General features: G+C 35.1%; 1 protein-coding gene across 1 annotated transcript in view; it reads left to right on the top strand.

Annotated features, from left to right (window-relative positions):
- The window catches only part of LOC144974449 (gamma-secretase-activating protein-like), a 43,906-nt gene that overhangs the window by 19,010 nt on the left and 9,101 nt on the right, over window positions 1-15,795 (top strand). The window contains exons 16-24 of the mRNA XM_078917327.1: window positions 327-625; window positions 3,111-3,268; window positions 3,798-3,867; window positions 5,558-5,655; window positions 7,442-7,666; window positions 8,151-8,417; window positions 9,165-9,260; window positions 11,133-11,224; window positions 13,941-14,035. Of these exons, the coding sequence (XP_078773453.1) occupies window positions 327-625; window positions 3,111-3,268; window positions 3,798-3,867; window positions 5,558-5,655; window positions 7,442-7,666; window positions 8,151-8,417; window positions 9,165-9,260; window positions 11,133-11,224; window positions 13,941-14,035 (1,400 nt within the window). The remainder of the gene's footprint in view (window positions 1-326; window positions 626-3,110; window positions 3,269-3,797; window positions 3,868-5,557; window positions 5,656-7,441; window positions 7,667-8,150; window positions 8,418-9,164; window positions 9,261-11,132; window positions 11,225-13,940; window positions 14,036-15,795) is intronic.

Genomic DNA, 15,795 nt, shown 5'->3' with positions numbered 1-15,795 from the left:
CCATATAGTCGTATCTATTTTCATTTCTGCCTTTAATTTTGTAAAATATCATGATGGTTATGAGTATCACATCAAAATTATCATGTTGACAACGACGCTTCATAGATCTCTTTGAAGATGTCATTTTATTTTAAAAAGGGATAAGATTTTTTTTTATCCACATTCTCAGATGAATATGAAGACATAGAAAAAAGAAAGTGTTTCCAATGTTAAAAAAAAATAGAAATGAAATGGATAAGAGCGAGTATGAATCATTCGTAATATAGTCTATAAATTTTGTTGAATATCCTGATTTTATTCTTTTAAACAATCTACATACCATTCAGATTTGGTACCACTGGAGACAACAGCACTGATATAGGTCAACACAACAACACAGTACCCAGGTCATTATCAAGCCCATCTCTGATGAGCCTAACATCAGATGCAGCTGCAGCCGTTACATCCAACACCACCACCACCACCACCTCAAATATTTCCTCCTCATTTCCATCGTCATTGTTATCGTCTGCTCTGTCTCATGCCCATGCACACACGAAGGTCATTCCTCTTTTCTCTGAGCATTGTCGCATGATGAAAACGTTGTTACCCTGTCAAGGGTTTATCAGAGAATCAGGCTCTGTGTGTAAGTGGAAGCCATTTAAAGTTTTATCCCATCCCTTGCTTTTTGGTGGGTTTTTAAAACAAATTCATTGACAAAGATATAGAATTTATTTTTTTACCTTTTTGCCCATTTTATTAAATATGCCCCGAAAATGTTGTTTTTAACGGGGGAAAAAATATTGTGTTAAGTTAAACCAACTGTAATGATTGTAAAAGACATACGTTGTTTGAGGTGTGAGTATTAGGTGATAACCGGTTTTGTAACATGCTTTAAAATCCATACATAAGACGCATTACAGGTATGCTTATTGTTAGATTTATTATCATTATTATTATTATTATTATTATATTATTATTATTATTATTATTATTATTATTATTATTATTATTATTATTATTATTATTATTATTATTATTATTATAATTATTATTATTATTGTATTATTATTATTATTATTATTATTATTATTATTATTATTATTTTATATTATTATTATTATTATTATTATTATTATTATTATCATTATTATTATTATTATTATTATATTATTATTATTATTATTATTATTATTATTATTATTATTATTATTATTATTATTATTATTTTTAAGTTTCTGATGTTTATCATTTGACAACCGGGACAATATCAATGCTTATTTTCAATATTCTGATGTTTCAACATTGATGCTTGAATTATTGTCCTGAGATTACACTTTCGTCCTGGGTGGGGATCCTGACCTCCCATAGTGGGCAGGGAGGTACATGCTGTGTCTTCTATCCCCCATACCCGTTTCCCAATTGTTTCCTGTCATTGTCTTGGAATGAGATTACTTAGTTTTGTCCTGATCCTTGCCGGAGCTCCTTGGCTGGGAGGGTAACAGTCGAATGTATAGTTATAGTTTTGGGAGATGATATTTTTTTTCCTTGTAAATCATCTCTGTTATGCATTGTATTATGTTGAGTTTACATATTATATTATATGATTGGTAAACATTTGAGTGTATTCCTCTTAGTTGGGAACTGTGCTTGTGTCTGGATGAGACTTTTAGGTGATCTCAAACTAAGTACATTGGTGGTATGCTCTTGGAATCTACATCTGATCCCTATTTGTTCCCAGTTCCCCTATGTAGCAATGACTATCCCGCACAAATCTTTGGGCCTCTTTTTCGCTCACAAAGTGCCCAAATTCGCGACAAAATATGGGACGAAGCCGTTTGGTATCTGCTATTTTAAAAAATTAATTACGACGCTGTTTATCGATGAATATGACTGAAAGTTGGCACACAGTTAGAAAAAAGGTCATTTTAGATTATGTCAAGCGACAAAACTCGCAGGATTACCAGAAGACCGTTAAAAATAGATTTTTACTCTTTAGAGTAAAATATTTCTTAAACTACCGGGCGTGTAGGTTTTGTCGCTGACAAGGTAATACATGAACATTTCTTCTTTTAGGTTGTAAAATTTCATATGAATATGACGAGTACTTTTCCCGTATTTTTCAAAACACCATCCTAATTTGTTCTTCATTTGTAAAAGACAAAGCCATTTTGCCCCCCTACAGCCCGAATCACAAGTTCAAAACGATTTGGCACCAAACAGCGGCTGAGCGAGTCGTGGCAAAGCGCTTTCTGATTGGTTGACCTCGTTTTAAAGTTCATGACTAGTCAAAATGTCTGCGCGGTCTCACTGGCAGAGGGGTGTTTATCGTCTGCCATTGCGTTTGGGTTCAATAAACAGCTGATAATTTGACTGTTTAATTTACAAGAATTTAAGAAATTATAATGTTAAACGTTTTCGATTGCAATATGGTCTACAATCTCAGCATGGGTTTAATTATTGTGTTCCAAGTCACGTTCTATCAGTAACCTTTGTCCCCTTGTCCAATTTCTCTTTTCCTTCTATATTTCTTTTGTTTACGTACGCAATCTCTCTCTCTCTCTCACTCTCTCTCTGTATGTGTGTGTGTTTGTGTGTGTGTGTGTTTATATATAAGTTAGAACTCTTCTAATGTTTTCATCATATTTGCTATCAAATTTGCCATAAAATTGCCAAATTTCAATCTTTTAATCCACTTATTACGCAAGATACAACCAAAGGTCGAAAAAAATGCCGAAAAAGCGTCCCATATTTTCGCGTTTTTTTCCTCTTTGCAGGTCATCCAAATAAATGACACCTTTGAAACTGCATAACTTGTTTATTTATGAATGGAATTTCAAAATTCAAAAACATTTTTACTCAATGGAGATAGGGCTTTGATTTCAGACAAAAATTTTGCTCAAAAAAAGAAAAAAACATTTTTCATAGTCATTGCTACCCTCTGTCTTACTTTTTCTTGGGTGCTTTAATTGTAATTCTAGAACTTTTTACTATCCCATTTTCTTCCTTTTTACTGGCGCTGATATAACCTAATTGTGTTGCAAGCACCGTAAAACCCTTAAAAACAAAAACAAACAGTACCTGTACAGCATGTAAATTAGCATATTTTCCTTATTATTGAATGATTTCAGCTCAAAACTTGTACGACTATCGAAATGGTGTTCTGATGAAACTGGTGGTGAATTTGGATGGAGTGATAGAGCAATTCCGAAACGCCTACTGGCAGACGCGTCTGGCGATTTTGCATTATTTGGTCCTGCACAACAGTGATGTCTTCACCATCAAAAAGGTTTTGGTTTTGTCGTGTTTGTTTCCCTGTTTGAACTTATATTTATTTTTTTATTTTTTTAAATTTGAAAATTTGGCACATCCCTGGTGATAAAAAAATATGCTAAATATTTTAATACCTAAAAATGTTCCTATGTAAAGCATATTGTCATTAGCTATTAAAAATAAAGAGCATGTGAAGCTTAAGGGAGAAAAAACACATATTAAGACACATATTTTTTGTTTCACTATTATTAAAAATACTGTTTTAAATTTTAAAGTGAAACGGTGACAAATTTTTAAAAACTCATATTTACAACTCATATTTACTGCTTTATTTTGTTATGCATTTTATGGTTAAAATTATTTTTAAAGCTCATATACTCTGTTGGTTAAGGATCCTATGTAAAGCGCTTTGAGCATGTTAAGTGGATATTACGCTATATTAAAGCTCTGGTTGTTTGGATTTTTTTTTTTGTATATAAGTACAGAAATATTCTTAAAGTTATTGAGGATCTCAAGCAATTATTGATATCCTTTTCTTCTTCTAGTTATTTGAAGTGCTGTGCGAGAACATTACTAATGCTGAAATCAACAATATATTCACTGAGTACTTAGTCGGTATGTATTCTTATCCTTCATTATTCCTCTTGTTATGCTTCAAATCTTACTCTAATAATTACAACAACAATGAATTTATAATGACATCAATTCACAGCCCTATTTTATATGGTACTTTACAATGTTCTTTAAGTGGGTGGGGATCCTGACCTCCCATAGCGGGCAGGGAGGTACATTGTCTTCTATCCCCTATATCTGTTTTCCAACAAACTTTCTGTCTTTGTCTTGGAATGAGATTATTTGGTTTTTTCCTGGCCCTCGTCGGAGTCCTGGCTGAGAGGGAAACAGTCAAATGCATAGTTATTGTTTTGGGAAATTATATTTTTTTCCTTGTAAGTCATCTCTCTGTTATGTATTATTATATTTGTTATTTTGATTGTATAATGTAAGCATTTGAGTGTATTCCTCTTTCTTGGATTTTGTGCTTGTGTCCGGATGAGACATAGGTGATCTCAAACTAAGTACATTGGTGGTATGCTCTTGGAATCTACATCTGATCCCTATTTGTTCCCATTTCCCTTTGTCTTGCTTTCTCTTGGGTGCTTTAATTGTAATTCTAGAACTTTTTACTATCCCATTTTCTTCCTTTTTACTGGCGCTGATATAACCAAAATGTGTTGCAAGCACCGTAAAACCCTTAAAAACAAACAAACAAAAACAAACAATGTTCTTTAACCCCGTTCTTACCACCCATAGGAAAATCGTCACATTCGTTACGATGCAGCCAACATTTTTCTCATTCTGATTTCTTTTGTACATCATAATATTTGAACAAAAATGTTTGCTATAGTTAAAGTGTGTTGAAGAGCTCGTTTCGCAGAAAAAATATGTATAGCAAGAACTAACAGCTTTTGTATTTGAGTGCCCGGATTTAAAGTGATGTATTATATATTCATTGTTATTAGCTGAAGAAGGTTTTTTAGCCCGAAACGTTTCATATTTGGCATTTTGTTGTTTTCCGAAGCTGTTATGATCATTTTTGTTCATTACTTTTCTTTACCTAGATCTTTACTAGATTGACGCAGTAGATCTTATATTAACTGACTAAGATTTACAGAATTCTTAGGCGGATGTAGGGGACCACTAATAACACTATTGCTGTCTAGTATTCTTCAATAACCACCCCCCCCCCCCCCCTACCTTATTCTTGAGATATATATATATATATATATCAAAACTATATATATATATATATATATATATATATATATATATATATATATATATATATATATATATATATATATATATATATATAGTTTTGATATCATTACGTCATCTCATTCTCTCTCTCTCTCTCTCTCTCTCTCTCTCTCTCTCTCTCTCTCTCTCTCTCTCTCTCTCTCTCTCTCTCTCTCTCTCCTCTTTTCCACTGCACACACACACACACACACACACATTTAAAATTTTCGCCCATAGAATTATGACAATCTAACATAAATATATATGTATTTTGTGTTTACTTGAGAAAGGCCAAAGGCCGAAACGTCATTTATTTTGTGTTATTCATTCATGAGTCAGATTTATTCCCCTTATCTTGATCAAATCAAGCTATGGTCCTACTCTTAAGACATTGTGTTTGATTATTTTATAAAGGTAATGACATGAGCAAATATTGGTGATGAATTGGTTTTTAAAAGATAATTACATAAGATACTTGTATTTGGCCCTCTACATGGCAACTCCACAGCTTCAACTTATGCCGAGATGAAAAAACAGATGGATAGGGAAATTATGAGTCTGCTGTCTTTCACATCCATTCAAACGTTGAGAGGACAATTTGAAAAGGTAAATTATCTCTTTTTATTCTTATATATTGCCTTTAATATAGTGAACCAATGAAAATGAAAGAGAATGATTTGAACAGTATAGAAGAGGTTTATCAACTCATCAACTTCCTTGTACAGCCATTTTGTTAATATCCAGCACTGCCTATATCAAGTACTCATTCATAACTGGGACGAGTGAGATAATATTTCTAAAGGACTTTACTAAATAAATAAATAATTTGAGCTTTATATAGCGCAATATCCCCTTAATGTGCTCAAAGCACTTTACAAGGGATCCCTGACCAACAGCAACATTTAACATGTAGGACGGGAGGTGACACCTGTCAGGCGATATTACAATTTTTTTCGGACAGAGAAAATGCAGTTAATAGGCAGGTACTCATTTTACACCTGAGTACGGTGAGAGAAAGTGAGTAAAGAGTCTTTTCCAAGGACTCAACTATGTGCTGAGCGTGAGGCTCGAACCCAGGACCGTCTGATCCGAAAGCGAGTGTCATTCCACAAGACCACATAGCCGCACAGAATGACATGTTTATTATCCATCTAGCTTTTGATCATGCAGAATGCTGTTCTTTGTTGCAATGCGACACATTTGATCCGTGTACTCATCAACACAGTTTTTGTCATTGTCTTACAAATATTTTAGTTGTGAATTTTAAACAAATATGTTTTATCCATTTTTCAATTGCCATTATCACATTTTGTTCAAACTTGCCCTTCTGTACAATTCTTCAGTGCTGATGGTCTTCCTCGGATCCGCTGCGATTTTAGAGTCAGAGGATGAATTTCCTCCTTTTAATAAATTACATTTCCCCCAATCAAAGGTATTGGCAGAGAGAGTTTTGATATGTGGTGGAACACATAAGTGTAATTTCCTACTCTTCATAAATTGGCAGTGCTAGTGCTGCCAATCCTTATGTATAACTGTGGTATGTGGGGTCTTACAAAAAAGAATTTGGACCCCCTGGACTCCCTTCATCGCAAACAATTGAGACGAGTTATTGGAGTACATTGGCCAGACAAAATCAGTAATGAGGATGTATATGACATGCAAACTACAACCAGTCAGTATACATATAAAGAAACAAAGATGAAAACTGGTCGGCCACATGCTCCAACAAGATGAAACTATTCCAGCACAAACCTCAATGGATGATTACTTCAAACAAGGAGCGTAATACAGAGGGTGTACACTAATTTCACTTCCAACAACATTGAATCAAGATTCTCAAAAAATATCAAATACATTTAGAAACAACAACCGAAGAACTGATTTCATCAACACAAGGAAACATCCAACTGCCTCAGCACCTTAACACACATGATGACATTCTAAAGCTAAGGACACTTGCACTAGACAGAGATTTATGGAGGCAAATTACGAACTGGATAATAGAAACAGACTGACAAACTCAAAGTGACGCACACATTCACGGCAAGCGTCCATAGAGACTGTGCAGCCATATTCATTAATTGGCAAGACTATCAAAGATGATTTTTCATCTCACTTGCTCTAAAAATGGGGTTAATTGGGGCTACAAGGCAATCGTTCAAAATTTTCCTCCTCTTTCACTTTTTGTCTCCATCAGCACTGATTCATAACATTCCTATTATTGTTTTATTTCACTACATTAAAGAAACCATCAGGAGATCAAAGTAGGTGTAAATGAAGTAAAAATGGGGCTAAAAGGCAATCGTTAACAATGTTTCACCTCTTTTACTTTTGTCACCACCAGCACTGATTCATAACATTACTAACATTGCTTTATTTCCCTTCATTACAGAAACCATCAGGAGATCGTCTGGCTCACATTTCATACTTGTCCATGGAGATTGTCGATTTCAACAAGAATATCGCCAAGACTCAGAAAGCAAGGCCGTCTGATGATTTCTGGGAGATGTTGATTCAGAGAACCAAGGTACGCCACTCCGAGGTCCCTCCAAAGTTCACACACGAAATGGTCATGAGAGTCTACAGATTAGCCGAATTGGAAGATTCTCAAGGAAAAGTAAGAAATATGCTATTTCTTTTAAATGTTTTTTTTTCATATGCTGTTTGATTAAAATAAAAGAAGTGATCACTAACTCAATGATGAAAGTAGATATTTGACTTACAAGTTCTGCATGGTAACATTTTCTTGAATCTAATGGGAGTATTATGAGAGTATTTGGACTTGATTGACATTATTTTGAATGATAACAATCATAGTTATTTAATTTAAGCAATTTTTAATTCAGTCAAAATATTTGTGGAATGAAATGCCTTCAATTCTCTTGCAATCAAAGGTTTTTGTTTTCTTGATTTAAACCTCTGGTCCTTGTTTTTATGATTTTCTTATGATGGATTAGTATGAGACAAATGGACCATCAATCCTATCAATTTATCAATAACTTTGTTTAGAATTTTGACAACCACTACCTCATCACCATTACCGCCACTTCTGCACCCAATTTCTCTCTTTCATTGATTTCATTTTTTTTTCACCATATAAGGGGCTTTGGGATCCGATGCACATGGAGAATTCCTTCTTCGATGGGATCTACACTTTGAAGCTAACGGAGATGCCCTCCACTTTAAGACGCAAGCAAGGAAAAGAAGAGACTGAAAGATCCAGTCCGTCTACACCAACCAGTGGCAGTAGTAGAAGCAGCAGTGGTAGGAAAAGCAAGATTGAGACGGTCTTTGGACCTGCTCCCATATTCTTACAAAATCAGGTCTCACAAGAATCCACCATTTTTAAAAGACGTTTGTCTGTATTGGTAAGACTTTATCCTCATTATATTGATTGGTAAACATATTTTGTGTATAGAATATCGTAAAAGCCATAATGCCTTTACATAAAAATTTCAAGTCTTTTATGATTCATTCATTCCATTTTTGACAAGGCAATCTCAGCTGTAAACTCAATAGGATCCAGTAGTCTGATGTCACGCCGCCCAGCAATGGCGGCCATCTTGGTTCTAAACAAAGAAAATCATTACTTTTTATTCTTCATGCTGGCTAGAACTTTTCATATGCCTTGTGATCAGAATGTGTAAAAGTCAAAACATGATCAAATTTATGTGTTTTTTTCCTCTGGATACACTTTTATGCTCGTCAGAGAAATATTTCATACGGGCGTCCGCCATTGTTCCAATAGTTAAGAGCCAGTGTTACTAAGTTACCATGCGTCATTAGGAAGGAAGTGACGATATGACTGTTGAAGAGTATTTGATTGATAAGTTTGAATTGCAGGTTCAATATCATTATTTTATTTTTAGATATTGTGGTGCCCATGGTAAAGATTAATTAAATTTAAAAAATGATATTTAAAGAGAATTTTTAAGTCCATTTTTAATTACCCTTCAGGAAATGCAGTGTTTTGATCAGCTTGAATGCAAAAATTGTATTATTATAGTAATATTATGGAATGTTATTGTTATTTTTATTCATTGCTAACTATCTATTTTCCCTAATTGAGTCATAATTTATACTTTTGTTTTGTTTTGTGTGTGATTTAAATCTAGACTGAAGAGCTCCTCACCAAACATTTGCTGAAGCATCTGAAAAAAGAATCCCGTTCCAAGGCTAAGAATGTAGCAAAAGCGTTTCTTTTCTGTCAGGTATTTATTTCCTTTCATGGTCATACTGTCTGATTCACTGGGTGGGGTTCCTGACCTCCCATAGTGGGCAGGGAGGTACATGCTGTGTCTTCTATCCCCCATACCCGTTTTCCAATTGTTTTCTGTCATTATCTTGGAATGAGATTACATAGTTTTGTCCTGATCCTTGCCGGAGTTCCTTGGCTGGGAGGGAAACAGTCGAATGTATAGTTAGTTTTGGGAGATGATATTTTTTTCCTTATAAATCATCTCTCTGTTATGCACTGTATTGTGTTTTCTTTATATTGTATAAAGGGGGCAAAGTGGCCGAGTGGTTAAGGCATTGCACTGTGGTCCGGATGACCCGGGTTCGAGCCCCGCTTCAGGCACTTTCGTTTTTTTTCCTTGAGCAAGATTATTAACCCCCAGTTTGCTCACTTGGACAACATGGGTGATTCCTGTTGACATCAGACATCTTTTTTGACGAGTTATCTATATTCCTTCATGGAATGCCTAGGCGACGATTTCTTATGATATCGTGCCGCAAAAGGCATAATTTTTTTTAAAAAATATATATGATTTGTAAAACATTTAAGTGTATTCCTCTTAGTACGGGCCTGTGCTTTGTCTGGATGAGACTTTTAGGTTTTCTCAAACTAAGTACACTGATAGTGCGCTCTGGGAATCTACACCTGTTTCTTATTTGAACCAATTCCCCTTTGTCTTACCTTTTCTTGGGGGCTTTAATTGTAATTCTAAAACTTTTTACTAATCCATTTTCTTCCTTTTTACTGGCGCTGATATGACCTTAATGTGTTGCATGCGCCGTAAAACCCTTGAAGACATAAAAACAAACTGGTTCATTTGTATTTTTTTAATGAGATTTTTTCCATTAATCAACTCTGTGAAACCCCTGAAAATTTTAATGTATTTTAAATCATTTTATATTCTATCAGTTAAGGAATTGTTTTAGAAATAAAAACTGGGTGGGGTATTTTGACCTCCAATGGTGGGCAGGAGGTCACTTGTTGTGTCTTCTATTTTTCTATATTTATTTTCTGAGTTGCTTTCTGTCTTTCTCTTGAAAAAGGATTAATTGGTCTTGTCCTGGCCAGTGCCCCGGTTCATTGGCTGAGAGGGAGACAGTCAAATGTATAGTGTTGGATTTGGGAGGTGATATTTTTTTTTTTCCCTTGTAAATCATCTCTGTTATGTACTGATAGTTATATTTTTTTTCATTATTGTAAACATTAAGTGCATTCCTCTTGTGGGATCCTGTGCTTGTGTCTGGATGAGATGCTAGGTTATCTCAAACTAGATAGACTGGTGGCATGCTCTTGGAATCTACATCTGTTCCCTATTTGAACCAATTCCCCTTGATCATACTAGTTCTTGGGTGCTTTAATTGTAATTCTAGAATTTTTTCGACTATCCCATTTCCTTCCTTTTTTAGTGGCACTGATATGGCCTAAATATGTCTCTAGCGCCATAAAACCGTGAAAAACAAAGACAGAAAAGAAAGCTTAATTTCAGGTTGAGTTTTGTTAAATAACATTATAGAATTACCGAGGATATAATACACATCGGGAAACAGTTGTGTATTGTTTGTTTGTTGATGTTTTGTTTTTTTGTTTGTCTGTGTGTGTTTTTTTTTTTTTTTTTTTTTTTTTGGGTTTTTTTTTTTTTGTTTTTTGTTTTTTTTTGGGGGGGGGGGGGGGGGGGTTGATGTTTTTTTCTTTTAGTTTTTACTTTGGCGGATGAGGAGGGAGGGGAAATGAGAGAGATATTTATGATTTGTTTGTATATCATTTCACAGCAAAATCTTTTAATGACCTGTAAATTGTGTTTTAAAAATGTTAATGTATGAAGTTTATTTCTACATTTTTTTTTCAGGCCAAAGTATCACAACAACTTTGTCATCTCATCTGGAGTCTTCGAGGCCATTGTTTGTCCCATGACTTGGAAAGCAGTTTTCTGCCCAATCTGTAAGGAGTTATACATCTACTTTTCAAAAATATATTTGGAAAAAAAAATATAACATAATTTTTTAAATTATTATTATTATTATTTCATTTTGTTTGCTTTATTCATTGTTATTGTTATCTTAACTGTTTAATTGCGTCCATTTGATAAAGGAATTTTGAAAGTGACCTAAGAAAATTTCAATAGGGAATGAGATTTCAAAACAGATTTAAGAGTAGCGCCCATTATCATCTGTAGTGCCCCTTTGTTGGAAGTCGCGTCTTGACAACCGACAGACGCTATCGCCATTATTAGTACCAATCATTCGCGGGAAGTTCAGTATGTTTAGGAAGGGTTCTCTCATCGTATTGTATTATTTATCAACATCTTTTATTTTGTAATCTACATCATATTTTGTTAACATTTCATAATGGAAAAAACTAAAAAAAAGATCTACGTTGATTATGATATCATTTTTGTACAGAAATCATCATCATCTAGTCAGCTGATCCTGCGTAGGACGTTGCTTCCCGAACTTTCTTGCGAAACAGATTACGGTTTTCCGCCAGTCTACTTGCTTGAGTTGCTGTCGTTCCCAGCCATTCACATATATCTTGTTCCCAGCTTCTTGTTGGTCTACCTCTTCCTCTCTTGCCGTCTACCCTTGTCTGCATAATGTGCTTTTCTAATGATTCGTGGCGAGTCGTGTGGCCAAAATAGTTTAGTTTCAATTTCTTTACAGTTTGAAGAAGAATTGGTGATTTTATTCCGATCCTTCTCAGGACTTCTTTGTTTGTTTGTTTTTCAGTCCATGATATTCTGAGTATTTTTCTGTAGCATGCCATTTCAAAAGCTGTGATCTTTGTGCTCTCTGCTTTGCTGATAGTCCATGCTTCGCATCCATATGTTGCAGTTGGGAAAACAACACTTTTGAGGATTTTGATTTTTGTTTGAATGCACTGCCCTTTCCAGATATTATTCATCTTTTCTAGCTTTGATCTTGCCATTGCTAGTCTCCTCCTAATCTCTGGGGCCGATTTCCCGTTGTACTCAATCCTGGCTCCAAGATATTCAAAATTCTTTACTCTTTCTATTTCTTCTCCATTGATTTTTATGATGGCATCTGTTTTGCATTTGTCAGTATTCATGATTTTGGTCTTCTTTATATTCAGCTTAAGGCCTTTGGTCTCGCTATGTTCCTTTACAGATGTTATTAGATTCTCTAGTCCCCCTGGTGTTGTGGACAATAGTGCAGTGTCGTCTGCGTACCTCAGATCTTTTATGGGTAGACCTTGCATTTTAGGTTCGTTGTAATTACTTCTCCTGACTTCTCCACGAACTTTTGATATCAAAACTGAAACTGAAGCTTAAAATGAAGAAAAAAGTTACAAGACCTATTAGATACGAAGTTGACAGTATCAATGAAGAATTTGCGATTGAAGTAAAGAATCGTTTCCAACTGCTACTTCAAGATATCGAGGAAAAGGAACCGGATGAGATCGCAAATGAGACAAGGAAAATATACTTGGAATCCGCTGAAAAACACCTTCCTAAAAAACGGGGCAAAAAACAACCATGGATGAGTGAAAATACACTAAACAAAATCAAAGAGAGGAAAGACGCAAAGACGACTCATGGCACTCATAGCAATGTATACAAAGAGATAGCTAAGGAAGTGAAGAAGCTGTGCAGAACGGATAAGAAAGAATATCTCATGAGAAAATGCAGAAAAATAGAAGACCTTCAGAGAGAAAACAAGACCAGGGAAATGTATGATGAAATAAAAACCATCACAAAAAGTTTTCAATCACGAATAGGGGTGATAAAAGATGAGCAAGGTAAACCCCTCACAGAAGCAGAAGACAGAAATATGAATAATAAATTTTGTATTTGCAGCGCTTGGCTTGTAGTCGGTTTGTTTACAAATAACTTCTCCGCCGGTGACGTCCAATCAAAGGACGCTACTCTTCTGTTAATCTCATTCCCTATTATTATTTTTTTCATCTCTCTGTTATGTACTACAATATAATGTTATTTGTTTTGGATATCATGTTTTGTAAATATTTGAGTGTATTATTCTTGATGGGATCCTGTGCTGGTGTTTGGATGGGACTTATAGGTTTTCACAAAGCAAGCACAAAGATAGTGTGCTCTTTGAATCTACATTTGTTCTCTAATTGAACCAGTCCCCGCTGTCTTACCTTTTCTCGTGTGATTTAATTTTGAATCTGGATTTTTAAATTATATTTTTTTTTACTATCCCATCCTATCCTTTTTACTGGTGCTTAAATGACCTAAAAGTGTTGCAGGCGCTGTAAAACCCTTTAAAACAAAACAACACAAAGTCAGTTGTGATCTCAATTATTATTAAATTCTCAAAAGCAACACATAAAATTACGATCGTCAAGTGGTAGTTTCTTTTCCTTGTGTCTTTTGCCCCCTATGTAAGCACCCCAATGAAACAGTAACACACCACTTGATTAAATGTCAACCTCTTGAAGACCTGAGGTGCACATTCCTCCCACCAGATCCAAGCATCACTTTACAGTCACCTGGAACAACTACAAAAGACGTCTAACTTCTACGTAATGGCACAAGACCGAAGGCCTAGAGCTCAGGTGGTCGCTGGTTCGGATAAGTAAGTAAGTGCCTTTTGCCAGAATCGTTCATTTGTTTCGATCATGTTTTAAAAAGATTTTTTTTAAATGAAATTACATCCCATTTTGTTTTCATCCACAGGAAAGAAGAGGGCAGTGATGAGGAGTATGAATTATTTCAACTGTATGAAAGATTTTACTTGGTAGCCGGTGATCTGGGGTATCCTTTTCCCCCGGGTAAGTCAGTAAATTTCCGGGGTGTGGTGTCCGGGGTCCCTCAACTGAGAGGGTCAAGATTAGCCCAACGCCAAGCCAGCGTGTCGTAAAAGGCGACTAATGGTGTGTGATTCCCTCATCTTTGAGTCACCTGGTCCTCCAGGTTGGGGGTTGGCAAAGGGTTAACACCCCTTTCCGTTAAACTCAAACCGTTACTGAAACGCAGAAGGACAAACCAAATCCTTTTTTTAGCTTGGGCGACCAATATACAGAGAAGTGGTAAGACCTGGAATGAGATAAAAAAAAGTTAGCTTAGGATAGAGAAGGATGGAAACTGTTTGTCTGTGGCCTATACCCTGACCCAGGGTGAAATAGGCAATGATGATGAAGTCAGTAAAGTAATATGTCTGTTATCAGAAATGTATAGCAGGATAATATAACAATGATGAAGTAGAATGTTAGCCTTTGAACACGATTTGTTTAACTTGAAACTAACCTTCAACTTTGTCATTGTTTTGTTTCCTTTACCTTTCCAAGCTTAAAGCAGCAGCATTTGTTTTTCATGGTGTTGTAGAAGTAGAGGCAGAGGACAAAGGAGTTCTAGTTATGACTAAGACTGCTTTTATTGCCAATTACATCGCAAGAAAAGTGATAATGATGATTATATGATGAAGATGCTGATGATGATGATGATGATGATGATGATGATGATGATGATGATGATGATGATGATACTTCTACTGCTATTGCTAATATTATTACTTATTATATTACGACTACTACTACTTCTGTTTCTACTACTACTACTACTACTACTACTACTACTACTACTACTACTACTACTACTACTACTACTACTACTACTACTACTACTATCCCCTATATTTCCAACATGCTTTCTGTCTTTGTCTTGGAATGAGATTACTTGGTTTTGTCCTGGCCCTGGCCGGAGTCCTCGCTGGGAGGGAAACAGTCAAATGCATAGTTATTGTTTTGGGAGATGATATTTTTTCCCTATAAATCATCTCTCTGTTATGTATTATTATATTTGTTATTTTTAATGTTTAATGTAAGCATTTGAGTGTATTCCTCTTTGTTGGATTTTGTGCTTGTGTCCGGATGAGACTTATAGGTGATCTGAAACTAAGTACATTGGTGGTGTGCTCTTGGAATCTACATCTGATCCCTATTTGTTCCCAGTTCCCCTTTGTCTTACTTTCTCTTGGCTGCTTTAATTGTAATTCTAGAACTTTTTACTATCCCATTTTCTTCCTTTTTACTGGCGCTGATATAACCTATATGTGTTGCAAGCGCCGTAAAACCCTTAAAAACAAAATAAATACTACTACTGCCACTACTACTACTACTACTACTATTATTACTACCACCACTACTACTATTACTATTACTACTACTACTACTACTACTACTACTACTACTACTACTACTACTACTACTACTACTACTACTACTACTACTACTACTACTACTACTACTAACTACTACTACTACTACAAATACTACTACTACTACTACTACTATACTACTACTACTACTACTACTACTACTACTACTAACATACTACTACTACTACTACTACTGCTACTACTACTACTACTACTACTACTACTACTACTACTACAACTACTACTACTATTACTACCACCACTACTACTACTATTACTAATACTACTACTACTACAACTGCCACTACTTCTACTACTACTATTACTACTACCACTAATACTATTTCTACCACCACTACTACTACTATTACTACT

Source organism: Berghia stephanieae, chromosome 6 (genome assembly GCF_034508935.2).
Source record: "Berghia stephanieae isolate SIO BIC M18660-M18661 chromosome 6, UCSD_Bste_1.3, whole genome shotgun sequence".
Lineage (NCBI taxonomy): Eukaryota > Metazoa > Mollusca > Gastropoda > Nudibranchia > Aeolidiidae > Berghia > Berghia stephanieae.
This window is presented reverse-complemented; position numbering and strand designations above follow the sequence as displayed.